At 35.6% G+C, this 27,523-nt stretch overlaps 1 protein-coding gene and 1 non-coding gene across 7 annotated transcripts in view; both read left to right on the top strand.

The window, feature by feature from the left end:
- Positions 1 to 13,419, top strand: part of ksr1b (kinase suppressor of ras 1b) — a 79,396-nt gene extending 65,977 nt beyond the window's left edge. For all 6 annotated transcript variants that reach the window (XM_007236853.4, XM_007236852.4, XM_049466946.1 and 3 more), the window contains 6 exons: positions 6,335 to 6,431; positions 6,526 to 6,659; positions 6,795 to 6,926; positions 7,219 to 7,354; positions 8,696 to 8,826; positions 11,429 to 13,419. In XM_007236853.4, coding sequence (XP_007236915.3) covers positions 6,335 to 6,431; positions 6,526 to 6,659; positions 6,795 to 6,926; positions 7,219 to 7,354; positions 8,696 to 8,826; positions 11,429 to 11,513 — 715 coding nt within the window. In that variant the 3' untranslated portion in view covers positions 11,514 to 13,419. The remainder of the gene's footprint in view (positions 1 to 6,334; positions 6,432 to 6,525; positions 6,660 to 6,794; positions 6,927 to 7,218; positions 7,355 to 8,695; positions 8,827 to 11,428) is intronic.
- Positions 13,420 to 24,382: 10,963 nt separating this feature from the next.
- trnae-uuc (transfer RNA glutamic acid (anticodon UUC)) lies at positions 24,383 to 24,454 on the top strand. The gene has a single exon. It is a non-coding gene; the product is annotated as a tRNA-Glu (tRNA).
- Positions 24,455 to 27,523: the final 3,069 nt, after the last annotated feature.

Genomic DNA, 27,523 nt, shown 5'->3' with positions numbered 1-27,523 from the left:
CCCAAACGTCGGCAGTGGCCGGGATGAAGTTTGTCCAACGTGCACCAACTTTGGTACGCTCATTGACCTCCTCATAAACAACAAGAATCACTAGGTTTTATTTGACTCCGCCCAACAGAAAGTCGGCCATTTTGACAGGAAGTTGCAAAATAAAAAGTTTCCCGCTGGATTTCGGAGGGGTTAGGATGTTTGAAAACTACTAAAATTTTACAGAGCTATTTGGCTTAGGCCATACTTTGACCGTTAGTTGGAATTTCGTAAATTCGTCTTTCATCAGCTCTCTAGCGCCACCTATTTTATATCATATTTATGAAAAGCTCTCAGCCTCTTGATAATTGGCAGATTCAATAAGTCTTTGAAATGATTTAGGAATATTTTGTCGTTTTTCTCATGTGTAGCTAGAGGACTCTACAGCGCCCCCTATTTTGTTTAGGCCATTAAATTAGCTGTAGCTGTCTCAAAATTTCTCCAATATTCTCGATTTTTGGCAACAACATAGAAACTATCATCCCGCACATATTACCCTTTGGCTTGTACTAGCTCCGCCCAACAGGAAGTCGGCCATTTTGAAATTTGTGGAATTTTTTCACATTTTTCACGAACTCATTCAAACTCCTCCTAGAGTCTTTGTCATATTACCTCTAAATTTGGTGTGGATAGGCTCCAGACATACATGGTGATAAATTGCGAAGGAATAGTCGATAGCTGAAACGATGACGTAATGGCGGACAATTAATTTAATGGAGACGCAACACTAGACCAAAGTGAAACCATGACACGGTCATAAAACAGATGATTGAAAAATCATGAAACTTGGTAAAAACACAAGAGACATAATAAGACACGTTTTTAGTATTGGAATGATTGACTCCGCCCAACAGGAAGTCGGCCATTTTGAAATATGTGCATTTTGCACACATTTTTTGCATACTTTGTCGAACTCCTCCTAGGGAATTTGTTGAATACTCTTGATATTTGTCAGCAATAAACTACTACCATCCGTGATGATAAATTGCGAAGGAATAGTCGATATCTTAAACGAGGACGAAATGGCGGACAGTTGAACTGCTTGAGATGCCCCATTAAAACAGGAAGTGAATACATTCTGGTGTTAGTAGGTGTTTGAGGAGGTTAAAAAGGTTGAAAACTCTCGAAAATTTACAGGCCTGCTTGAATTAAGCAGTACTTTCATCTGAAATTAAAATTTCTTGTATACGTATTTCATTGGCTCTATAGCGCCACCTAGGTTTCAATGCATATTTGACATTACAGGAATGCTCAAAACCTCTTGAAAATTGACAGATTGCATAAGACCTAAAAACACTTTACAAATATTTTGACAATTTTTTCATGTATAGCTAGCGGACTCTACAGCGCCCCCTAATTTGTTCGTTTAATAAATTAGCTGTGGATGTGTCAAAATTTGTCTAATCTTCTCAAATTTTGGTAGGAGTGTAGATAGTATGACCCTGCACATATTTGCAATTGGCTTGTATTAGCTCCGCCCAACAGGAAGTCGGCCATATTGGAATTTGTAATATTTTTACACATTTTTCACAAACTCATTTAAACTGCTCCTAAAGTCTTTGTCAGATTACCTCTTATTTCGCTGTAAATGAACAACCGACATATTTGATGATAACTGCCAAAGGATTAGTTGATCGGTAAAACGGTGACCCAATGGCGAGCAATTGATTCACTAGAGACGCAACACTAAACCAAAGTGAAACCATGACACGGTCAGAAAACAGTTTTTTGAAAATTCATGAAACTTGGCAAAAACACAAAAGACATCATTACACACATTTTCAGCATTGGTAGGACTGACTCCGCCCAACAGGAAGTCGGCCATTTTGAAATATCTGCATTTTACACACATTTTTTGTGTACATTGTCAAACTACTCCTAGCAAATTTGTTGAATTCTCTTGGTATTTGGTAAAAATAAACATTGAACATATCTGATGATAAATTGTGAAGGAATAGTAGATATCTCAAACGAGGACGAAATGGCAGATGGTTGAATTTGTGAGATGCCACATCAAAACAGGAGGTCAAAACCTAGGTAATGCCAGGTGTTTTGAGGAGGTTATAACGGAGAAAAACTCACAAAATTTGACCGGCCTGCTTATCTAAGGCTGTTCTTTGATGTAGAATTAGAATTTCAAATACATGTATTTTAACAGCGCCATAGCGCCACCTGTATTTTAAATGGATATTTCACGTGTTTAACAGGATAGAAAACTCTTGAAAATTGGCACACTCAATAAGACCTTAAAATTACTTCTACCGGTTTCTCGGTTTGGCCCGGTACGATTTGCGCTGTTGTGCGAGGGCCCTACGTCCCCCTGTGACAGGGGGACAACTCGTTATTATTATTCTGCCTCTTTGCGTCCATTTTTGAGGCATTTCTGATACTCGAAAACTCATGCATTTTGGCACAGGCCTCAAGCTCGGCGAAAATTTTAAAGTTCCATAGAGGCTGGACTTTGGCGTTGTTCAGGAGCTCTATAGCGCCCCCAGACGTCGGCAGTGGCCGGGATGAAGTTTGTCCAACGTGCACCAACTTTGGTACGCTCATTGACCTCCTCATAAACAACAAGAATCACTAGGTTTTATTTGAATCCGCCCAACAGGAAGTCGGCCATTTTGACAGGAAGTTGCAAAATAAAAAGTTTCCCGCTGGGTTTCGGAGTGGTTAGGATGTTTGAAAACTCCTAAAATTTTACAGAGCTATTTGGCCTTGGCCATACTTTGACCGTAAGTTGGAATTTCGTAAATTCGTCTTTCATCAGCTCTCTAGCGCCACCTATTTTATATCATATTTATGAAAAGCTCTCAGCCTCTTGATGATTGGCAGATTCAATAAGTCTTTGAAATGATTTAGGAATATTTTGTCGTTTTTCTCATGTGTAGCTAGAGGACTCTACAGCGCCCCCTATTTTGTTTAGGCCATTAAATTAGCTGTAGCTGTCTCAAAATTTCTCCAATATTCTCGATTTTTGGCAACAACATAGAAACTATCATCCCGCACATATTACCCTTTGGCTTGTACTAGCTCCGCCCAACAGGAAGTCGGCCATTTTGAAATTTGTGGAATTTTTACACATTTTTCACGAACTCATTCAAACTCCTCCTAGAGTCTTTGTCATATTACCTCTAAATTTGGTATGGATAGGCTCCAGACATACATGGTGATAAATTGCGAAGGAATAGTCGATAGCTGAAACGATGACGTAATGGCGGACAATTAATTTAATGGAGACGCAACACTAGACCAAAGTGAAACCATGACACAGTCATAAAACAGATTATTGAAAAATCATGAAACTTGGTAAAAACACAAGAGACATCATAAGACACGTTTTTAGTATTGGAATGATTGACTCCGCCCAACAGGAAGTCGGCCATTTTGAAATATGTGCATTTTACACACATTTTTTGCATACTTTGTCGAACTCCTCCTAGGGAATTTGTTGAATACTCTTGATATTTGTCAGTAATAAACTACTAACACACCTGATGATAAATTGCGAAGGAATAGTCGATATCTTAAACGAGGACGAAATGGCGGACAGTTGAATTGCTTGAGATGCCCCGTTAAAACAGGAAGTGAATACATTCTGGTGTTAGTAGGTGTTTGAGGAGGTTAAAAAGGTTAAAAACTCTCAAAAATTTACAGGCCTGCTTGATTTAAGCAGTACTTTGATCTGAAATTAAAATTTCATATATACGTATTTCATTGGCTCTATAGCGCCACCTAGGTTTCAATGCATATTTGACATTACGGGAATGCTCAAAACCTCTTGAAAATTGACAGATTGCATAAGACCTAAAAACACTTTACAAATATTTTGACAATTTTTTCATGTATAGCTAGCGGACTCTACAGCGCCCCCTAATTGGTTCGTTTAATAAATTAGCTGTGGATGTGTCAAAATTTGTCTAATCTTCTCAAATTTTGGTAGGATCGTAGATAGTATGACCCTGCACATATTTGCAATTGGCTTGTATTAGCTCTGCCCAACAGGAAGTCGGCCATATTGGAATTTGTAATATTTTTACAAATTTTTCACAAACTAATTTAAACTGCTCCTAAAGTCTTTGTCAGATTACCTCTTATTTCGCTGTAAATGAACAACAGACATATTTGATGATAATTGCCAAAGGATTAGTTGATCGGTAAAACGGTGACCCAATGGCGAGCAATTGAGTCACTAGACGCAACACTAAACCAAAGTGAAACCATGGCATGGTCAGAAAACAGATTATTGAAAATTCATGAAACTTGGCAAAAACACAAAAGACATTATTACACACGTTTTCAGCATTGGTAGGACTGACTCCGCCCAACAGGAAGTCGGCCATTTTGAAATATCTGCATTTTACACACATTTTTTGTGTACATTGTCAAACTACTCCTAGCAAATTTGATGAATTCTCTTGGTATTTGGTAAAAATAAACATTGAACATATCTGATGATAAATTGTGAAGGAATAGTCGATATCTCAAACGAGGACGAAATGGCAGATGGTTGAATTTTTGAGATCCCACATCAAAACAGGAGGTGAAAACCTAGGTAATGCCAGGTGTTTTGAGGAGGTTATAACGGAGAAAAACTCACAAAATTTGACCAGCCTGCTTATCTAAGGCTGTTGTTTGATGTAGAATTAGAATTTCAAATACATGTATTTTAACAGCGCCATAGCGCCACCTGTATTTTAAATGGATATTTCACATGTTTAACAGGATAGAAAACTCTTGAAAATTGGCACACTCAATAAGACCTCAAAATTACTTTTACCGGTTTCTCGGTTTGGCCCGGTACGATTTGCGCTGTTGTGCGAGGGCCCTACGTCCCCCTGTGACAGGGGGACAACTCGTTACAAATGTTTTTGGTCAGTTTAACTGTAAGTAAGTCTGACTTGTTTCTCAGCACAGCAGCAGGAGGAGGAGGAGGCAGGTTTATATGTCATTTCTCAGCAACAAGCCACAGAATCAACCATAATCACAATGCTCAGGAAATTCAGCCCACAAAAAAAACCCAACAAAAAAAGTGGAACCATTTTTATCTTTTATCAAGCCATCAAAAAACAGAATCTAACACAATCAAACTGCTTGGAATTTCAGCCCACAGAAAAAATACATATTTTAACAACATTTAAGGGATAGTTGGTAATTTATTAACTTTTTTAAAAAAATAGGACATTTGTATTTTTGTTCATATTAAATTGCGACATATCTTAGTTTACAGTCTTGTATTTTGTGCTTCTCTTGATCTATATTGGCATTCGTTTTACAGAAATTTGTCATTTATTTACAGAAAATACACAAATAAATACAATAAAATAGATAAACAGCACTCAGATCATTAAGATTTGATAATGTGAAGTTCGGGAAAAAAAGCCACTTGCAAACAAATCATTTGTCTGTCATTACGTCCAGTCATTTACTTAAAGCAAATATAATTTTTTTTTTAGATTTTTAAAGTAAACAGACAAGCAGTGACTATTAAACTGTGCACACTTCCACTCTTTCCATCAACCCTGTCCCTTTGTTGATAACAAAAAGAAGAAAGAAAGGCAATAAAATTAAAAACGGACCTCTGCAGTACATTTATGCTGTTTTTTTAAACCACTCTCTTTATGTACACTCATTACACAAAGGTTTTGACAGTCATCTAGATAGTTAAGAAGTGGCTTTCAAATATCTGAAAATACTACTAGATTTCCTACCTGCATTATGCAGTTTTCTACATGGGTAATTCACCCCTGTTTCAGACTATGGTGCAAGTTCTTAGCTTTACCAATTGTCATAGCGTGCTGGACTGTCTTTATCATAGAGCCACCACAGGCCTCCAGGTTATCCTGATGTAACTTAAATGACACTATCAATTTTATAACTTAAGCGTTTGAATGGTTAAATGGTTGGAACAGAGCTGTAGAAGCAAAAAATACACTTCATACTTTTAAAAGCAGCTAGTTTCATCTCCAGCACTAATCCAGCCCTCCTAGCTACATTCTGTAAATAAGGTGAAAAGAACAAACACAGATTCACACACTGTCCTTCAGTGATGCGCTCAGAATGTTCAGTATATATCAGAGTTCTGTGAGGAACTTTACACTGCTTTTAAAGGGTCTGCGACACATACGTCACCATGGGCTTCTTTGGGTTAAAATAACAACCAAATACTTTTGACTAGGACTTATATTTTTTGAAGAAAATCAGACTGACTTTAGGTTTACTTCAGAGCTTGGATATATTGTTGGATTTCTGACATTTTACATGATAATTTATAATTATTATTTTTTTTATTATTATTTTTTTTTTACAGTTTCTGCAAGGGTCGGACGCTGTACTCTTTCGTCAGAGATTCTAAAAACTCACTTGACCTCAACAAGACGAGGCAGATCGCTCAGGAAATTGTAAAGGTATAATTTGTCTTTCTCTCTTTGTGTGCATCACTGATCTGTCTTCTTCATTTGTCTCATTTTTCTGGATGGCTCTTGCTTCTGTGTTTGATAGGGAATGGGCTATCTCCATGCAAAGGAAATTGTGCACAAGGATTTGAAATCCAAGAACGTGTTTTACGACGCAAACAAAGTGGTCATCACAGATTTCGGTCTGTTTGGCATGTCTGGAGTGGTGCAAGAGGACAGGTAATAAAAATTACTTACTTTAAGTCTTTATTATGAGGTTATTGTATTATTTGTAGTACCGTATACTCCCTTATAAATACCCAAAGCTGATAAATGTAAGTTTATATGTACGTGTGTGTGTGTGTGTGTTTCCAGGCGAGAGAATGAGCTGAAGCTGCCACACGGCTGGATCTATTACCTAGCTCCTGAGATTGTACGGAGAATGTGTCCTGGGAATGATGAGGAGCACTTGCCTTTCTCCAAAGCTGCTGATGTTTATGCTTTTGGGTAACGACCACACCCAGACATTTCCCTTTCCTGCAGTTCAGAGCACTGATGTAGCTCAGCTATTGAACAAAGACCATGATAATGGATTTTAAAATATTTGTTTTTTAGTAAAAGTGACATACAGTACTAAATAAAGAAAAGAACCTGTAAATGGGCTTGGAAATAAATACAGAATACATTTTAATGTCTGTTTTGAAGCATCCTATTTAAATATAACATGCAATTGTTTAAATCACTGACCTGTAATAAATGTAATTAATATTTACTGTATTTTTCTGTGCTCGTCTCTCAGCACTATTTGGTACGAGCTGCAGACACGAGACTGGCCTATTACTAACCAGCCAGCTGAGGCTGCAATCTGGCAACTGGGAAGTGGGGAAGGCATCAGGCAGCAGCTGAGACAGATCAGTCTAGGCAAGGAGGTTACGGTACGTCCACAACAGCTCACAGAAAAACTATCATTGTCTGCTTTTAATAAACTTTAATCCCTTCGTTGTTTAACGCACATTAATCTAAAAGTCTGTAGTCACTCGTTAGAGCCCTTAGAGACACTCGCTTCGCCTCTAAACGCATCTGACTCGTGGTGTGTCTGCCTCTAATATGTTTGTGTGAAACTGACAAATAAGGACACTCCCATCACTTTAAAAGCCTATCAGGATTCATCAGAGACAGACGGGTGTAAATAGCTGCTGGAATTGATTTTTTAAAAATAAAATAAATATAAAATAAAGGTTGCAAAACTCCTAAAATATAGGAAATTACCAACATTACCTTTTTTATTGATGTTTTTAACCATGATTTATCACAGCATATTAAAGTCATGCTTAATACAATTATTTTAAAGTGTGTTAAGTAGGGGTGTGACGAGACACTAATATCACGAGACGAGACAAGACACGATATTGGGTTTACGAGAACGAGACGAGACGAGATTTAAAAATAAAATTTTAAAGAAAACGTCAGAAATGAAAAATGGCTTGAAAACTAGTTTTATTTGACAAAATCAAATAAAGCAAACTTAACAAATAAGAATAAAAAATAAAAACCACAACCAGTCATATTAAGCCTATGGTTTGTGTATTTTTCTCCTAAATCTCTTGTCATTTAACTCTGCATAACCATAACCAGTCATATTAAGACTATGCTTGAAGTGCTAACAGAGACAGAACATTTTTTTTTTAAATACAGTATAGAGCTTAGGGATTAGTACAAGTACAAGACTATTACTAGTATGCAATTTCATTTTCTAAATATAATCTAATATTGATTCCCTTATTTACATTTAAATATCTTATGGAAAAATTAAAAAAGAGCAAATGTTAAATGTGGAAAAAAAGAATCAAGCACCAACTTGTTGACACTAGAGAAAGCCAACACAATAATTTGAATGATATCATCACAAATTTAAATTATTGTGATTATTGTTACTATATATTGTGACTTTATAAATGGCTTTTACAAAGTTTGAAGCATTTTCCTTTCTTATAGAGGTAATTGCAATGATTAATATTTCACTATATACGCTGCAGAAGGGCTGTATGAGATTATATGTGATTATATGTATTGTTACTTCCATTAAGGATATTAAAATGGCAGGCAATCAAATATATTTTTATATGATTGTAGTACGTACCACAGTTTATCGTAGTATGACCATAAATACAGACATATTCATAAATAAATGAACAATCCCACTCTATCTTCATGTAGTTTTTGGTCAGTAAACCAGTCCAGTCTGTAAATGCTGTGTCTGTTTGTGTACGCTACAGGATATCCTGTCAGCCTGCTGGTCCTTTGAGCTGGAAGACCGGCCTACTTTCTCGCAGCTCGCTGACCAGCTGGAGAAGCTTCCCAAGCTCAACCGCAGACTGTCTCACCCCGGACACTGGAAGTCAGCCGAGTATGTATCGTAGGCCTGGCGCCCTGCATGGTGTGGCCTCCTCACCCTGTGAAGCTGGACTTGTAGCCCTGGACTTGGAGTATGAAAACTAAAAGCTTGTGTGTGTGTGTGTGTGTGTGTGAGTGTGTGAGAGATGGGGCATACCACTAAAATCTGGCTTTTGTTTTCTGAGCCTTTCCAAGTGTGTAAAGGTTTTTTTTTTTTTTAACCTGGTGAATCTGACTTAATTGTTTTTTTCCATATTGGCTTATTTCAGTTAACTTATTTTTGAAGAGACCTCTGCTGGTGCTGGAGGCCATTTTTCCTTATTCCCTTCAGGACTGGGGTGGTCAGATGCATGTGTGTGCTTATTTTGTATTAGTTTTTTTTCTACTGAACTTTTTAATGTGAATGATTGATTGTTTTAGTCTCAGAGTGTTTGTTGTCATGTGATATGAGAATGGAGGAATATTTAGAGGCATGTTCCCTTTTTACAGACGGTTCTGTGTAAACTCTACAGGCCTAATGTGTAATTTTTAAAATATTTAACACAGTCCACCACATCTCAGAATGCTTATTCATGTCTAGTTCATCTAGCATAGTATAACCAAACAATTCCAGTGCTTTGCATTGATGCACTTTCACAGCACAGGTCTTTATATTGACCAGCTTTTATTCGCACTCAATACGTCAATATAACCCATATCTCTTCAACTAATATTTAGCAGTTCTTTTAGATGTGATTAATGGAACAGTGTGATGCAGTTTTTTTTTTTAATGAGAAAGTTTGGCTCCGAGAGGACCAGCGGGATAAGGGCTGCCACTATGATCAGGAGAACAGTGATTTGAATCCTGTTCATGTAGTTGGCATCAGCTACCGGAGCCCTGAGAGAGCACAATTGGCCTTGTTCTTTCTGGGTGGGTAGATGGCGCTCTCTCCCCACATCACTACAGAGGGTGATGTCTGTGAGCTGATATATCAGAACCGAGTCGCTGCGCTTTACTCCGAGTGTGCTGTGCTGTGATGCTACTCAGCAATGCTGCATCAGCAGTAGCTCGAAAAGAGACGGTGGCTGACTTCACATGTATCGGAGGAGGCATGTGTTAGTCTTCACCCTCCTTGTGTTGGGCCATCACTAGAGATAGGGGGGGTCCTAATGAGTGGCCATGTAAATTAGAAATAAGAAATAAAATAACAGAAATAAAATTATATATATATATATATAAAAAAAAGAAATGAGAAAGTTCAGGGTTTCATAAGAGCACAGTCACCACAATTAAACACAGCTGAGAACCTGTAGGACTGTGCTGGAAAAGAAAGTGTATAGGAAAGAAAATCAGGTAGTTAAGAATGTATTTAGAGCAGTGTAATGAGATGAAATGTTTTGTTATGATGTTGTTTTAATGAGCCTTTAAGGAAAAGGTGAAATATGAGGATATAGAGATAAAAAAGGTATAAGAAAGTCCTTCACAAATCTGCAAAATACTGAAAAATAATCTTAAGGTTATAATCTTAAGGCTTAGGAGGGTGTGTATGAGTGGTCATTAACATGGTCATCATTTGAGAAATTCGCTTTGACTGACAGGGTGTAAAAAGTAAGAACAAGTGTTTTAGTTCGTCTAGGTTTAAGAAACTTTTGAATGTGAGAAATCAACATAAAGGCTGCAGACACAACCAAATACTAATGTACTAAATATACTGAACCAATGAAGGCACTTCTAATGGTGGTTTTGATTTACAGTATTATTCAGTACAACAGTATCCAGCTTTTGGTGCAGCCATAGTCACACCTTTATGTTCCTGATTAATAAACATACGTTTTGATAATATAACACTTGGCCTGTAGTGTATGATGCACAATATTATACTCTTTGTGTATTTGTTTGAGTACATCAGATTGCGTATACCAGTCTTATCTGCAAGGGCCGGTGTGGCTGCCGGGGTTTTATATATATATATATATATATATATATATATATATATATATATATATATATATATATATATATATATATATATATATATATATATAAATTCTAAACAACCAGCAGCACAACTGATACCACTTATTTAGTGATTTAGTGATTTAGTTGGTCAGTCTTAATACAACTAATGACATGTGTTTTTGCTTGGCCACATCAACCCCTTGCAAATAAGATTGGAAACCCCTGAATTGTATTTTATTAAATATTTGTTTAGGCTTCATAATTTCATCAGTTTTGAGGGAGTAGCGATAGATTGTAGAGTAAGAATAGCTGAAAGTGTTAATAGATTAAAAGTAGATTCTCTGTTTGGAATCTACATCTAGCCATCAGTAACAGGGATGTGTGGAATATGTGCACTGAATATTAAAATGCTGGTCATATTACAATATACTAGAAAATAGAATGCAAACCCTGACAAATTAACTGCAAATTATTGAGCTAAATGTCTTTTTGTGTTCTCTCTTATCTTACCTTCTCTCTGGTTCTGTTTGGTGCTGGGACTGATCCAACTCACCCTGAACATCTTCCTGATGACCTCTCTCCATTCTGCTGCATCTCAACTTTCAAATCTATCATTTTGTAATATCATTTTGTCCTCTTTCACAATTCACTTCTTCACATCACGTAAAACTTGCAGCTCGTGGCGTCATCACTGTTTGCGAGAGCACTGTAGTCAGGGCACACGCTCTCGCTGCCCTTACTCTTACAAATACGGCATTTAATGAATGGCTATAGCTAAACAATTGCATGGCTGGTCCATGAGAGAAACTGGTGGATCTCTGGTTTGCACATAGTGTTTTATTTTTATTAATATTATTTAGAAATCAGTTCTTTGTCTGTGAATGCTGTTGGCTCTGATTCTGGGAGGGATGTTTGGAGAATATGACCGACTGCATTGTTGCCCTAAAGGAGTAACTTTATCTAAGATGCTGAAATGGCTACCAATAACCATGATTGCTTACATTGTCCCTAATCAGTGCCTATTAATTTTCTTTTACTGTGAGCAAGATCAGCATTTCTGACTGAGCTATTTCTTTATCATGAAATATCAGTCATTGCCCCAAATTCTTATCTCTTATTTTACCATTTTAAAACACATTTGTTTGCAGTATCACACTTCGCAAAGTTTTTTTTGTGCTGTTTTGAATAACGCCAATAATACTAATAATAATAACTACAGTATGTGATGTTCATCATTGCACCTGCTGATTACATCATTTCTTTAAATTATCACTTGTTAATTTTCCTAAACACTGCAATACACAATGTTCAATATTCTCAACAATGAGAATGTACAATTTATGAACAAAAGTATTGGGGCATGTTTCTGTATAATCTCCTTCTGTTGATTTTATACACCTGTGGTAGTGGAACAGAATAAAACACAGCAAATAAGAAAAAAAATACAGTGAGTAATTGACTGGTTCAATGATGAATATTGTTGGGTTATTATTGTCATTAGAACTATTGTTAGTAGAATATGATTGTACTAGTGTTATTAAAATAATGTAAACCTTTGCTTTTTAATTAAGCTGCTACAGTGATAATTTCAGATATGTCTTACACAGCTACCCGTTTGTGGGGGCCTAACATTCTGTATCCTCTTTATCAGCCCTGCCCGTCTCTTCCTATTTCCTGTGGCAGGATTTAGTCAGAGTTCAACTATTCTCCACTGCTAACCTTCCAGCCTGCCTGCATCTCAATCTGAATGCAGAAAATCTTCTGAGTGCTGCTAGACTTAACTTTCTTTCATGCCTTATTGAATATTTTTAGCTGACATCTCTGCCATGCTTTTGCAGATCTTTTGCAGTCTGCTATATTAAGCTATATATATATATATATATATATAACAAAATACAGAAATCATATCATGTGAATGTGTTTCAGTTCTGGTTTCAGATTGTTTCTGTTTCTGTTTTGGGTCACGAGAAACAACAGCTACTCAAGTAAACACTCAAGTTACTGCAGGTCAGAGGTCTGCTATATTGGATTTAGGCATCATGGCAAATAAAGCTTTGTATACATATAAGATGTTCAGCTGACTTTATTAAAAAAATTATATTGTTAAAGAGAAGGAACTGATAGCAGAAGGGAGGCAGAAGAATTTTGGGTGGGAAAGTCATTTGCTTAGTTGTGACAACTTTTTTTTTTGTCAAAAATGTCTAAATAATTCTACCATGGCAGAAATGTGCACTCTGAGTTGAGTTTAAAAGAGTGTGTGTGTGTGTGTGTGTGTGCCTGTGTTTGAATCTGTGCTGTGTTTTTTTAAGGGTCTTTTTAACTGAATGTAAAGTTCCAGACTTTTTTTCAGAATTTTATTCGACTGCAGTTTGTGAGCATTCACAGGGGAATTGTTTTGATAGAGTTTTATTTATTGTACAGTTATAATTTCTATTATTATTTGTACAAACGTTTATAACAGCTTTCACTGTCACATTTGGAATAGGTACTTTATTTCCATTTTATAGCTATTAACACAGGTATGTCCGTTTTGGACAAGTTTGACATGTATTTTTAATGTAAGATTTAATATTGTTGTACAGCATGTTCAATGTGTAAGTAATGGTCTCTTTTGTTTTCTCTTCAACTCTGAGAAACAATAAAGCCTAAATCAGTGAATGAACAAGCTTTTTATGAAAAAATGTACTTTTATTTTATGCGTCTTGTCTGCACTGTGTCTTGTCTGTTACACTCTGAACATGCCACGTCACAAGACAGAAACAAGTATTGTGTCTCATGTCCAATAGAAGCTAAACATTGCAGCACTGAACTCTGGGATTTGTACTGTATGTGGAGCCTCCTGTATTGATTGTGGATGTAATTGTAGGTCACTTGGCTGTCCGCATGGAAATTCTAGACTGAAACTGTCAGTTATTACCACCCACTGCACTGTCCACTAAGGGTGATAATGCCTTATGGGATGCATTCTTGGTACATACCACACTGTGGATCGAGGAATGGTAAATGTCCACAAGACTTTCACTTCTACTTCTTACAATATCATAAAATTATCTGAACTTTCTACTCCTTATGTAAAAAATAGCCTCGTTACTCCTATTTAATTCCAGTCCAGTTTTTGTAGCGGAGACAACGGACCAAAGAGTTTAAAAGCAGCGAGACTCTTCAGTCGTAGCACAAAAAGCGGGCCGAAGAGTCTAAAAGTGGCGAGTCTGTTCAGTCGTAGCTCAGAAAAGAGGCCAAAGAGTCTAAAAGTGGCGAGACTGTTTAGTCGTAAGAGAGATAATAGGGGGCACTTTCAATCAAACTTTTTGACAGGTGACCTTTGACCTTTGCCAGGTGCCCTTTTTTGACCCCTCCCCCACACCACGTGCCTCATTTTCTGGAATGTGACTTTTGACCCCTCAGATCACCCTATGATGCTGTCTGTTAGTAATTATGTTTTCAATCATCTGTAATTACCTTTGACCCCTCAGATCCCCTGACCCTTGAACTCTCTTAATTACTTTTCTGATATCAATGACCACGAGTCTCCAGTAATTATTAACTGGTGGCGTGTAATTACCCCTGCCATTCGTCATTCATGTTTTGGATATGAGGTAATTTAAACCATGGTGACACACCGCCCCGCCCATCCCTCCGCCCCTTCCTGCCCCATCCCCACCTCTTCCCGTCCCGCCCCAGCCCCGCCCCATCATTATTCAGATTGTCCTGATTGGTCAAAAAAATTCCCGCCAAAAGTATTGACCAATAAGGTTGTTATTCCTATGGAGCAATCACAGCAAGCCTACGAGTGAAATGTGTATTTAAGAGATAGGGGTTAGCGAGATGTGTGAAGGACCAAGAGAACGGAGCAATGGCTTGTGTTTCTGAGGTTGCTGAAAACCAAAGCTTCCCATACCAGGATTCGAACCCGGACCGTCTGGATGAAAGCCAGAAATCCTACGCGTTAGACCATATGGGAGGATCTGTAGAAGAAGAGCACGATGACGAGAATCTAAAAAGGTACCGAACAATGGAGAGCATTCCTGAACCAGTCGCTCAAGGAGCGCTCAAGGATCAAGTCTGGCGTTTGTCAGATGGAACTTACTTCGGATATGTTTTTCTTAAGGATATATATAGCGTTGCTATGTACGTCGGTTTAGCTTCAGAAGACACTGCTCTGTTTTTAATGCCTACGTCAATTACAGAAATACAGCGCTGCTCTCTTTTCTTCTTCTCTTTCTTTCTCTCTCTTGCCCTTTACCTTCATTGCAGTTCTCCTTCTGCAACCTTTGGGCCTACAGTGATGTCCAAGCAATGCTGATTTTAGAACACCCTGTTTATTCCCTTCATTTTTGCCATTTAACCTCTTAAGCTCCAAGCCTATTTTGACCAATTTCCCATTTGAAGGCTTATCACTCCAATATTAAATAATTCAGAGTCAATTCTATGATTTAATATCACTTAGAAGCCTTTACACAATTCATTTAAGACACTTTAATTATTCAATTGAACATGTAATGGCCAAAATATGGTAAAAACCAGGAACTATTTTATTTTTTTTATTTCCAGACACATAAAATGAACTATTTATATGGATGTAGTGTTTTGGCAGCTCTATATTGTGCTATAATGTGTTTACAGTCATCATATAAAATCATAAACTGCTGCCTTTTAGCTCTTTAGGTCGAGTCAATAACTGGAAATTATACAAAACTAATGAACTAAAAACCTGATAAAATCATACATTGTTTATATATATATGGATTTTTTAGGAACAAATATACATTTCCAAAGCCTTGTCTGTAGTAAAGCAGTGCTGGAAGACTTAATACTGTAACTAATAACTAGAAAAAGACTAAAACAGAAACACAGAGAGAGAGAGAGAGAGAGAGAGAGAACTCTGTTAAAACTATTAAAAGTAGAAAATCATTCTTTTCTTAAGAGAAATTACAGATACAGAAGCCAGAGAGCGGTGAGTACTGTTTCCTATACCTTCAAATAAAGACTCTTAGAAACTGGAGAAAAAAAAACTGCTACAGGAAGACGTCTGGCTGACCCACATGAAAACAGCAGCTTTAGCCTCTTTAACTCTTTAGATTAACATGATTAAGGACTAAAAACTAGAGTTAGTCTAACAGGAGAAGAACTGCAGAAATAAAGTCATTAATAAGATGAGTAGATTCAATACTAAACAGTAGGGGTGTTCTAAAACTTCTAAAAATGAAGAGAGCACTTCATTATCTGAATCAGTTTCTCTGATTTTGCTATTTATAGTTTTATGTTTGAGTAAAATGAACATTGTTGTTTTATTATATAAACTACAGACAACATTTCTCCCAAATTATAAATAAAAATATTCTCATTTAGAACATTTATTTATTATATGCAGAAAATGAGTTCAGAAATCAATATTTGGTGGAATAACCCTGGTTTTTAATCACATTATTTTTAATGCATCTTGGCATCATGTTCTCCTCCTCCACCAGTCTTACACACTGCTTTTGGATAACTTTATGCTGCTTTACTCCTGGTGCAAAAATCAAATTCAAGCAGTTCAGTTTGGTGGTTTGATGGATTGTGATCATCCATCTTCCTCTTGATTATATTCCAGAGGTTTTCGATTTGGTAAAATCTGTATATGGAAACACATAGCTGCGGTAATCCTTGCAAAACCAATCAGGTATGGTGTTAAGGTGACCAGCGTGTGCTGGAAGTGAAGCATACTGTCCTTTCTTTTCTTCCTCTCTCTCTCTCTTTTTCTTTTTCTCTACATGTCAGAGTATAATGAGATTTTCTTGATCCTTTTTTTCACTGTATGTCTTTACATCCAGTAGAACACAGGAGCAACACACACACACACACACACACACACACACACTTTATGGTCAAAAGTTGATATAAACTCATCATGGACATGAACAGCATTGCAATATTGGGCTTCAAAGATTTCTTTGAACTGCTCTTTTTCTGGGGCAGCATACATCTTTAATACAACAAAAATACACGTGTTTTCAGTTTAACAGTCGACACAGAAACACAATTATATCTATAGGGTGTAAAATATGCATATACCTATTCTGATTATTAATTCCATGGTGCTCATCGCTCCAAATTAGCAGCATCCCAAACACTAGACAGCACAAGTTTGTGAAACCTTTAGGATTTTTTTCTTTTCTATTTCGGCATTAATATAACCTAAAACATCATCAGAATTGCACAATACAAGTTAGATAATAGATAAAGAAAAAAAAAATAGATAAAGAAAACCCACCCGTGTGAAAAGTAAGTATACTGAAGAGCATTTAAAGTGTGTTCAAATTAGAAAGTAAGGAATACTAAAGGTGCATTTTCAATTTAATATACGTTAAAGCTACTTTCTCTCTATTTCCGTAAAATGTATTTTTAAGCCATGCTTTAAATTATACATTGTGTTGATAGAAAAAATATATATATATATGGTGCCATAAGTTGATTCCAAAATAGTACATTTAATATGTATTTAAGTTTTTAAGTACACATTTTAATTTTAAAAAGTGTTTAAAAAAATGTGGAAAAAGAGTTGTGAACAAATAACTAATATACTACCAGAATACATAAGAGGATTAAACATATGTTCAAATTAAAAAGTAAATAACACTAAAAGTGCATTTTTTAAATTTAATATACTTTATTAAAAAATACACAGTAAATATACTTTCTCTCTATTTCCATAAAATGTATTTTTAAGCCATGCTTTAAATTCTACATTGTGTTAACAGAAAAAAAATATATATATATAGTGGCATTACATACTGATTAAAGTGCACTTTAGTGTTTTTTTATTTTTTCTAGTAGCATTAAGGTGTACAAAATATGTGCATCAGTATGCAAAGTAGAACATTTACATTTACATAATATACTTTAAGTGTATTTGCAAGTTCACAAAAGTTGTATGAAAAAACACTCAAAACCACAGTTGCGTACTTTTATACTTTTATTACAACTGAAATATACTTAAGTTGCCATAAATTGTGGCCAAATTGTACATTTAGTATGTATTTAAGTACATATTTTATTTTTAAAAGTATGTACTTTTCCATGTTAAATATAATAATAAAAAAAAATACTTAATATACATTTCTTTTACAAGGGCGGTTAAACTTAAAATGAGACACAATATTATACTTTCTGATTGGTTTATTTGTTGAGAAAATGATCCAGTATTAAATAATTGTGAATAGTTTTGTTTTTAGTATCTTTCAGTGTGATTTCACCCCATTTTGCAGCAATAACTGCTATAACTAAACGTTTCCAGTAAATTAAACATATGATGTAGCATTTAAACAATTACACTAGCAGCACACTCACACTTTTATTAGCATAATAACATATTATTCAGGAACACACACAGAGAGACCTCTTAAAACTATTAAAAGTAGAAGTTCTTTCTTTTCTTTAGAGAAATTACAGATACAGAAGTCAGAGATCAGTGAGAACTGTTTTCTACACCTTCAAACTCAAGAAGGCGTCTGGCTGACCCACATGGAAACAGCAGCTTTAGCCTTTAGCTCAACAGCGCCTTTAGACATATTTTTGTCTCTTGTAAAAAAAAAAAATCCTTTACCGTCCGTATTTTATCACTCCATCCATGCCTGTCAATACTGCCCAAAAATACACAGCAAATGACAAAAAGCAAGACAAAGGAAAGTGAACATATTGATTTGATGTCACAGTGAATCACCAATAAAAGCATACTTTAAATATACTACCAGATTTATGAACTCACTTACAATACATTAAAAGTACATTAATATTATGCTTTCAGTAAAGGTTTGAAAGTAAACTTTGATCATACTTTTTAAAAAGTACAATATAGTGTCTTAAAAAAAAGTGCATTGTGATGCTAATTGCTATCTTACACCCTGTCAACAGTCTAGTTTTACTTCATTTTTACTTGCATATGCACTGGTAAAAAATAAAATAGCATTTTTAGGAGTTTAGGAATAAATCTGCACTAATGTGTAGTACGTGTTTCTATATATCTTGGTGGTGGAAAACAAAAGTGCTCCACTGTCTGATTAAAACCCTGACAACAGTCAACAGGTCAGTCAATTCTTATAGATGCTGCAGAGTGCAAACCTGACTTTTAACTCTTAAAAATAACAAGAATAAAGAATAAAATACAGTAGCATTGCTGTTCCTGTAAATAAATGAGCTCCTGGAGCTCCTTCACAGCGTCAACCAGCAGCTCAGTATCCTCTGCTGAGACGCACAAAAGCGATGCACTGTTAAGATAAGGAACGTGCCAAAGTCAGAGCTCATCCGACTCTTAAAGGGAATGACAACTGGCACACTGATTGGTTTATTTTAACGATATGCCCCAAAAAACACACCTATGATTAGTTAAGAGAATAAATTAACGTCTTTTGCGTGTTTTAAGCTGCACAAGGCGTATTTTTTGTACTATTAAGATACCAAAGACACACTAAAACACCTTAAATTCAGATACGCGATCTGCAACTGACGATATAGTCGATATAGTCAACTGAATCGCTATAGTTGTAGTTATTGTGTATGAGTGAGATTAAAATAAAGAGAATAAAAGAAGTGAGTTGGTAAAGAAGTGCGTAATGAGTGAATTTTAGGTTTCTCTTCTCTGCCCCAGTGAGTTCTGATCACTCACACATTTCTGAAGCAAAGGTGACAAGCAGCAGCTCGTGGCGACACAAGCGCATCACTTCTGTTTCAGTGAGCACTGAGAATAGAAACACACACACACACACACACACACACACTAAACAAGGGGTTAGGAATAGGAACTTAAATGTATATCATAAAATTTACAACTTTGTGACAAGCGACGATATTTACTTCTAATGAAGCAACTTTACAAACTAAAGCCAAACTTTAATTATTAATAATATGTAGTGTAATAAAGCTAATATATAAATAAAAAATGGACTTTTATGTAATTTTATTCTATTTCTGTGGGCCCTTTCATAGGTTTTCATTTCACATAATAAAATAAAAATAAAGTGTTACTCCTTTAAAAAATGAGACATATTGATTTGCAATGTAAATTTGAATACATCGCTGCTGTCCAATGAAAAACACTTATCTGTCCATTTTTGTTGATTCTTAGTTTACTACATAATTTGAACAGACAACCTGTCCTTCACACTGTGCCAAAATTTCTTGATGAACGGACCAATAGAAACTCTTCAAAATGACCTGAAATAAACTCTTTTCTCATTGACGTCCATTGAAAGTTTACAAGGTTTTTTCTTGCTCCTGTAAAGTTCCTGTTTTCATTGGACGGTGACGACATAATGTATTTCATATGGAAAACTTGTAAAAAATGTAATTTTAGGGATTATTTCCCTGCAGCAGGGTCCAGCAGCATCACTTCAAGAAGAGAATTATAGTTTCATATGACTTCATATGAAAATAATCAAAAATTAATTGACAAAAACAAATGTATAGTGTGTCTAGTCTAGTATGTCACATCTAATCAGACAGTGGAGCACTTTTGTTTTCCACCACCAAGATATATAGAAACACGTACTACACATTAGTGCAGATTTATTCCTAAACTCCTAAAAATGCTATTTTATTTTTTACCAGTGCATATGCAAGTAAAAATGAAGTAAAACTAGACTGTTGACAGGGTGTAAGATAGCAATTAGCATCACAATGCACTTTTTTTTAAGACACTATATTGTACTTTTTAAAAAGTATGATCAAAGTTTACTTTCAAACCTTTACTGAAAGCATAATATTAATGTACTTTTAATGTATTGTAAGTGAGTTCATAAATCTGGTAGTATATTTAAAGTATGCTTTTATTGGTGATTCACTGTGACATCAAATCAATATGTTCACTTTCCTTTGTCTTGCTTTTTGTCATTTGCTGTGTATTTTTGGGCAGTATTGACAGGCATGGATGGAGTGATAAAATACGGACGGTAAAGGATTTTTTTTTTTTACAAGAGACAAAAATATGTCTAAAGGCGCTGTTGAGCTAAAGGCTAAAGCTGCTGTTTCCATGTGGGTCAGCCAGACGCCTTCTTGAGTTTGAAGGTGTAGAAAACAGTTCTCACTGATCTCTGACTTCTGTATCTGTAATTTCTCTAAAGAAAAGAAAGAACTTCTACTTTTAATAGTTTTAAGAGGTCTCTCTGTGTGTGTTCCTGTTTTAGTCTTTTTCTAGAATAATATGTTATTATGCTAATAAAAGTGTGAGTGTGCTGCTAGTGTAATTGTTTAAATGCTACATCATATGTTTAATTTACTGGAAATGTTTAGTTATAGCAGTTATTGCTGCAAAATGGGGTGAAATCACACTGAAAGATACTAAAAACAAAACTATTCACAATTATTTAATACTGGATCATTTTCTCAACAAATAAACCAATCAGAAAGTATAATATTGTGTCTCATTTTAAGTTTAACCGCCCTTGTAAAAGAAATGTATATTAAGTATTTTTTTTTTTATTATTATATTTAACATGGAAAAGTACATACTTTTAAAAATAAAATATGTACTTAAATACATACTAAATGTACAATTTGGCCACAATTTATGGCAACTTAAGTATATTTCAGTTGTAATAAAAGTATAAAAGTACGCAACTGTGGTTTTGAGTGTTTTTTCATACAACTTTTGTGAACTTGCAAATACACTTAAAGTATATTATGTAAATGTAAATGTTCTACTTTGCATACTGATGCACATATTTTGTACACCTTAATGCTACTAGAAAAAATAAAAAAACACTAAAGTGCACTTTAATCAGTATGTAATGCCACTATATATATATTTTTTTTTTCTGTTAACACAATGTAGAATTTAAAGCATGGCTTAAAAATACATTTTATGGAAATAGAGAGAAAGTATATTTACTGTGTATTTTTTAATAAAGTATATTAAATTAAAAAAATGCACTTTTAGTGTTATTTACTTTTTAATTTGAACATATGTTTAATCCTCTTATGTATTCTGGTAGTATATTAGCTATTTGTTCACAACTCTTTTTCCACATTTTTTTAACACTTTTTAAAATTAAAATGTGTACTTAAAAACTTAAATACATATTAAATGTACTATTTTGGAATCAACTTATGGCACCATATATATATTTTTTTTTTCTATCAACACAATGTATAATTTAAAGCATGGCTTAAAAATACATTTTACGGAAATAGAGAGAAAGTAGCTTTAACGTATATTAAATTGAAAATGCACCTTTAGTATTCCTTACTTTCTAATTTGAACACACTTTAAATGCTCTTCAGTATACTTACTTTTCACACGGGTGGGTTTTCTTTATCTATTTTTTTTTTCTTTATCTATTATCTAACTTGTATTGTGCAATTCTGATGATGTTTTAGGTTATATTAATGCCGAAATAGAAAATAAAAAAATCCTAAAGGTTTCACAAACTTGTGCTGTCTAGTGTTTGGGATGCTGCTAATTTGGAGCGATGAGCACCATGGAATTAATAATCAGAATAGGTATATGCATATTTTACACCCTATAGATATAATTGTGTTTCTGTGTCGACTGTTAAACTGAAAACACGTGTATTTTTGTTGTATTAAAGATGTATGCTGCCCCAGAAAAAGAGCAGTTCAAAGAAATCTTTGAAGCCCAATATTGCAATGCTGTTCATGTCCATGATGAGTTTATATCAACTTTTGACCATAAAGTGTGTGTGTGTGTGTGTGTGTGTGTGTGTGTGTGTTGCTCCTGTGTTCTACTGGATGTAAAGACATACAGTGAAAAAAAGGATCAAGAAAATCTCATTATACTCTGACATGTAGAGAAAAAGAAAAAGAGAGAGAGAGAGGAAGAAAAGAAAGGACAGTATGCTTCACTTCCAGCACACGCTGGTCACCTTAACACCATACCTGATTGGTTTTGCAAGGATTACCGCAGCTATGTGTTTCCATATACAGATTTTACCAAATCGAAAACCTCTGGAATATAATCAAGAGGAAGATGGATGATCACAATCCATCAAACCACCAAACTGAACTGCTTGAATTTGATTTTTGCACCAGGAGTAAAGCAGCATAAAGTTATCCAAAAGCAGTGTGTAAGACTGGTGGAGGAGGAGAACATGATGCCAAGATGCATTTAAAAAAATGTGATTAAAAACCAGGGTTATTCCACCAAATATTGATTTCTGAACTCATTTTCTGCATATAATAAATAAATGTTCTAAATGAGAATATTTTTATTTATAATTTGGGAGAAATGTTGTCTGTAGTTTATATAATAAAACAACAATGTTCATTTTACTCAAACATAAAACTATAAATAGCAAAATCAGAGAAACTGATTCAGATAATGAAGTGCTCTCTTCATTTTTAGAAGTTTTAGAACACCCCTACTGTTTAGTATTGAATCTACTCATCTTATTAATGACTTTATTTCTGCAGTTCTTCTCCTGTTAGACTAACTCTAGTTTTTAGTCCTTAATCATGTTAATCTAAAGAGTTAAAGAGGCTAAAGCTGCTGTTTTCATGTGGGTCAGCCAGACGTCTTCCTGTAGCAGTTTTTTTTTCTCCAGTTTCTAAGAGTCTTTATTTGAAGGTATAGGAAACAGTACTCACCGCTCTCTGGCTTCTGTATCTGTAATTTCTCTTAAGAAAAGAATGATTTTCTACTTTTAATAGTTTTAACAGAGTTCTCTCTCTCTCTCTCTCTCTCTCTCTGTGTTTCTGTTTTAGTCTTTTTCTAGTTATTAGTTACAGTATTAAGTCTTCCAGCACTGCTTTACTACAGACAAGGCTTTGGAAATGTATATTTGTTCCTAAAAAATCCATATATATATAAACAATGTATGATTTTATCAGGTTTTTAGTTCATTAGTTTTGTATAATTTCCAGTTATTGACTCGACCTAAAGAGCTAAAAGGCAGCAGTTTATGATTTTATATGATGACTGTAAACACATTATAGCACAATATAGAGCTGCCAAAACACTACATCCATATAAATAGTTCATTTTATGTGTCTGGAAATAAAAAAAATAAAATAGTTCCTGGTTTTTACCATATTTTGGCCATTACATGTTCAATTGAATAATTAAAGTGTCTTAAATGAATTGTGTAAAGGCTTCTAAGTGATATTAAATCATAGAATTGACTCTGAATTATTTAATATTGGAGTGATAAGCCTTCAAATGGGAAATTGGTCAAAATAGGCTTGGAGCTTAAGAGGTTAAATGGCAAAAATGAAGGGAATAAACAGGGTGTTCTAAAATCAGCATTGCTTGGACATCACTGTAGGCCCAAAGGTTGCAGAAGGAGAACTGCAATGAAGGTAAAGGGCAAGAGAGAGAAAGAAAGAGAAGAAGAAAAGAGAGCAGCGCTGTATTTCTGTAATTGACGTAGGCATTAAAAACAGAGCAGTGTCTTCTGAAGCTAAACCATTCTATATGGTTCAAAGTAAAACGAGCTGAGGCATCATCGTATCTAACCGTTTTTCCGACGTACATAGCAACGCTATATATATCCTTAAGAAAAACATATCCGAAGTAAGTTCCATCTGACAAACGCCAGACTTGATCCTTGAGCGCTCCTTGAGCGACTGGTTCAGGAATGCTCTCCATTGTTCGGTACCTTTTTAGATTCTCGTCATCGTGCTCTTCTTCTACAGATCCTCCCATATGGTCTAACGCGTAGGATTTCTGGCTTTCATCCAGACGGTCCGGGTTCGAATCCCGGTATGGGAAGCTTTGGTTTTCAGCAACCTCAGAAACACAAGCCATTGCTCCGTTCTCTTGGTCCTTCACACATCTCGCTAACCCCTAACTCTTAAATACACTTTTCACTCGTAGGCTTGCTGTGATTGCTCCATAGGAATAACAACCTTATTGGTCAATACTTTTGGCGGGATTTTTTTTGACCAATCAGGACAATCTGAATAATGATGGGGCGGGGCTGGGGCGGGACGGGAAGAGGTGGGGATGGGGCAGGAAGGGGCGGAGGGATGGGCGGGGCGGTGTGTCACCATGGTTTAAATTACCTCATATCCAAAACATGAATGACGAATGGCAGGGGTAATTACACGCCACCAGTTAATAATTACTGGAGACTCGTGGTCATTGATATCAGAAAAGTAATTAAGAGAGTTCAAGGGTCAGGGGATCTGAGGGGTCAAAGGTAATTACAGATGATTGAAAACATAATTACTAACAGACCTCATCATAGGGTGATCTGAGGGGTCAAAGGTCACATTCCAGAAAAGGAGGCACGTGGTGTGGGGGAGGGGTCAAAGGTCACATTCCAGAAAAGGAGGCACGTGGTGTGGGGGAGGGGTCAAAAAAGGGCACTTGGCAAAGGTCAAAGGTCACCTGTCAAAAAGTTTGATTGAAAGTGCCCCCTATTATCTCTCTGTCGTAGCGCAGAAAACGGGCCAAAGAGTCTAAAAGCGGCGAGACTCTTCAGTCGTAGCTCAGAAAACGGACCAAAGAGTCTAAAAGCAGCGAGACTGTTCAGTCGTAACGGAGACAACGGACCAAAGAGTCTAAAAGCGGCGAGACTCTTCAGTCGTAGCGCAGAAAACGGGCCAAAGAGTCTAAAAGCAGCGAGACTCTTCAGTCGTAGCACAATTAAATAAAGAGAAGACTGAGGTTTTAGTTATTGGAAGTGAAACGCAAAGAAATGATGTTTGAATATATTTAAATTGCTTGCATTTGGAGGCCGGGCAGTGTGTTAAAAATTTAGATGTCATTTTTGATGACAGTTTTAAATCACATCATGGCTACATGCAGGACAGCTTAGTTCCGTCTTGGAAATATCGCTAAGATTCGAGACATTCTTTCTCCTACTGATAGTGAGAAGCTTGTTCATGCATTTATCACTTCGAGATTAGATTATTGCAATGCTGTTTTATCTGCTCTTCCAAAAAGCTTTATCACACATCTGCAGCCAGTTCAGAACACTGCATGAAACATATAGTTATATACTTTTTCATAAAAGAATCCCATCGGAACAAGTGTTACAGTAGTGCATTGTGTTCCAGAGTGTGCTGATTAGGATATCATTGAATTATTTTATCATTTCAGCATTACGCAACCAAAGAAAAAAATAAAAACACAGACACAATGCTACCGATTTTTTTTAAAGGGTGAAGTAAATGTAAGTATATAACAGATTGACATGCCAATACATAATAATAAAAATAATTATAATAACCAAATCTGATCTGTTGTTATATTTTTTTAAATATTAAGTGGAAACTGATCAGTTTTTGTCATATATATATATATATATATATATATATATATATATATATATCGGACACTGCACATATTTTTTTTCTAACAACACTAAATGTAATGTGGAGTAACATTTCTAGGTTGTAACATGACCTTTATTTGGATTAAACTAATAATAAACAGAAGTAAAGCTAAAATAAATTTTGTTTATTTGTGATTTACTGTATTTTAACAAGTGTTGTTTTAAGTCTCTTCAGGGTGGGCTTTGGTTCATATTTCACCAGAAGCGTGTGCTGTGTTCTCGCAAATCCCCGCATTATCGGGCGCTGTAGCAAGATGTAGTTTTGATGTAAAACGATTAAATGTTTTTTCAGTCAGAGTAGCAGAAGAACATCTGTGGAATCTGCTGCAGAAAACCTGGAGACGCCCCCTGAGTAAAGGCTCAGATCCCCATTATAATATCTCCCCCTGTTACTGAATATGAAACCTCAACCACTTCCATGGTAGTCAGTTCATGTTTTCTCACACAGTTGCGTAAAAGCAGGTTTACACAATAGGTCTGCTGGCAGTAAAATGAGTCATTTCTGGGAATCACATGTAGCCCCCCGACTTCCACTTCCACTGGACATATGCCTACAGTATCAGGACTCTGTCTACTGAGCATGCTTTAAACGTACAGCTGTCTGGAAGACTTAAAAGAGTGAGAATAATCCTGTATACGTGAGTAAAAGAGCGTGTGAATCTGATTCAGGCTGTTTTTCTGATTTTCAAAGTGAAAGTATGAGTAGCGGAAAAGGAGGGACTTCCAGTCATACCCAGCAGCTGCTACACCCCTCTGATGAAGATCTGCATGCGCAGCTTTTAGGAACATTACTACTGTAACCCTCACAGTAACCCTTTACTCTAAATCCAGTACAGTAGCGTGTTTTACACTCAGCAGTTTCTTATACTGTTATTAATTTATAGACAAGGTCACACAGTAGTTCACTGTGAAGCTCTTCACTAGTAGAATCTCATATTAGCAACAGAACTGACTGACTGTGGTTTATTATGGTGCTCTATAGTCAAGCCACTGCTGTATTTTCATTAAGAAAAACATGAAATATCACAATACAATATAAAACTACACAATATAATATAATATAGACTTTCATCCAGTGGTGAACAAGGTGAAAAATGCCCTTTTCTACTGAAAAGACAGAAAGGAACCTATAAGATATGTTTATTTATTTAACTTTAATTGCAAGAGGGGGCACCATAGTGGGCACTAGCTTTGACTCATTTTGCTAAATTGCCCTCCAGAGTGGCAAAAAAGAGACAATGCTTTCTCAACATTGGAGGCAGTTTTTGAATTATATTTGCACAATTTAAATTGTGTTTCCATTGCATTCTTATAAGATAGTTATTCTTATTCTAGTGCATTCTTATGGCTAGTTGCCACTTGAAGATACAAAGGTTTTTACATAGCAGCGACTGTATGTAAAGAGTTATTTTGCAAAAACGCAGGTAGGTAGGATAAAGGGTGATTAAGACATTTTTTTCTTGCCACTAATGGAATAAAATAATAATCTGTGATACTGA

The sequence above is a fragment of the Astyanax mexicanus genome, chromosome 18 (assembly GCF_023375975.1).
Source record: "Astyanax mexicanus isolate ESR-SI-001 chromosome 18, AstMex3_surface, whole genome shotgun sequence".
NCBI classification, from domain to species: Eukaryota; Metazoa; Chordata; class Actinopteri; order Characiformes; family Acestrorhamphidae; genus Astyanax; species Astyanax mexicanus.
Note: the sequence above shows the minus strand (reverse complement) of the source record. Positions and strands in the feature narration are given on the sequence as shown.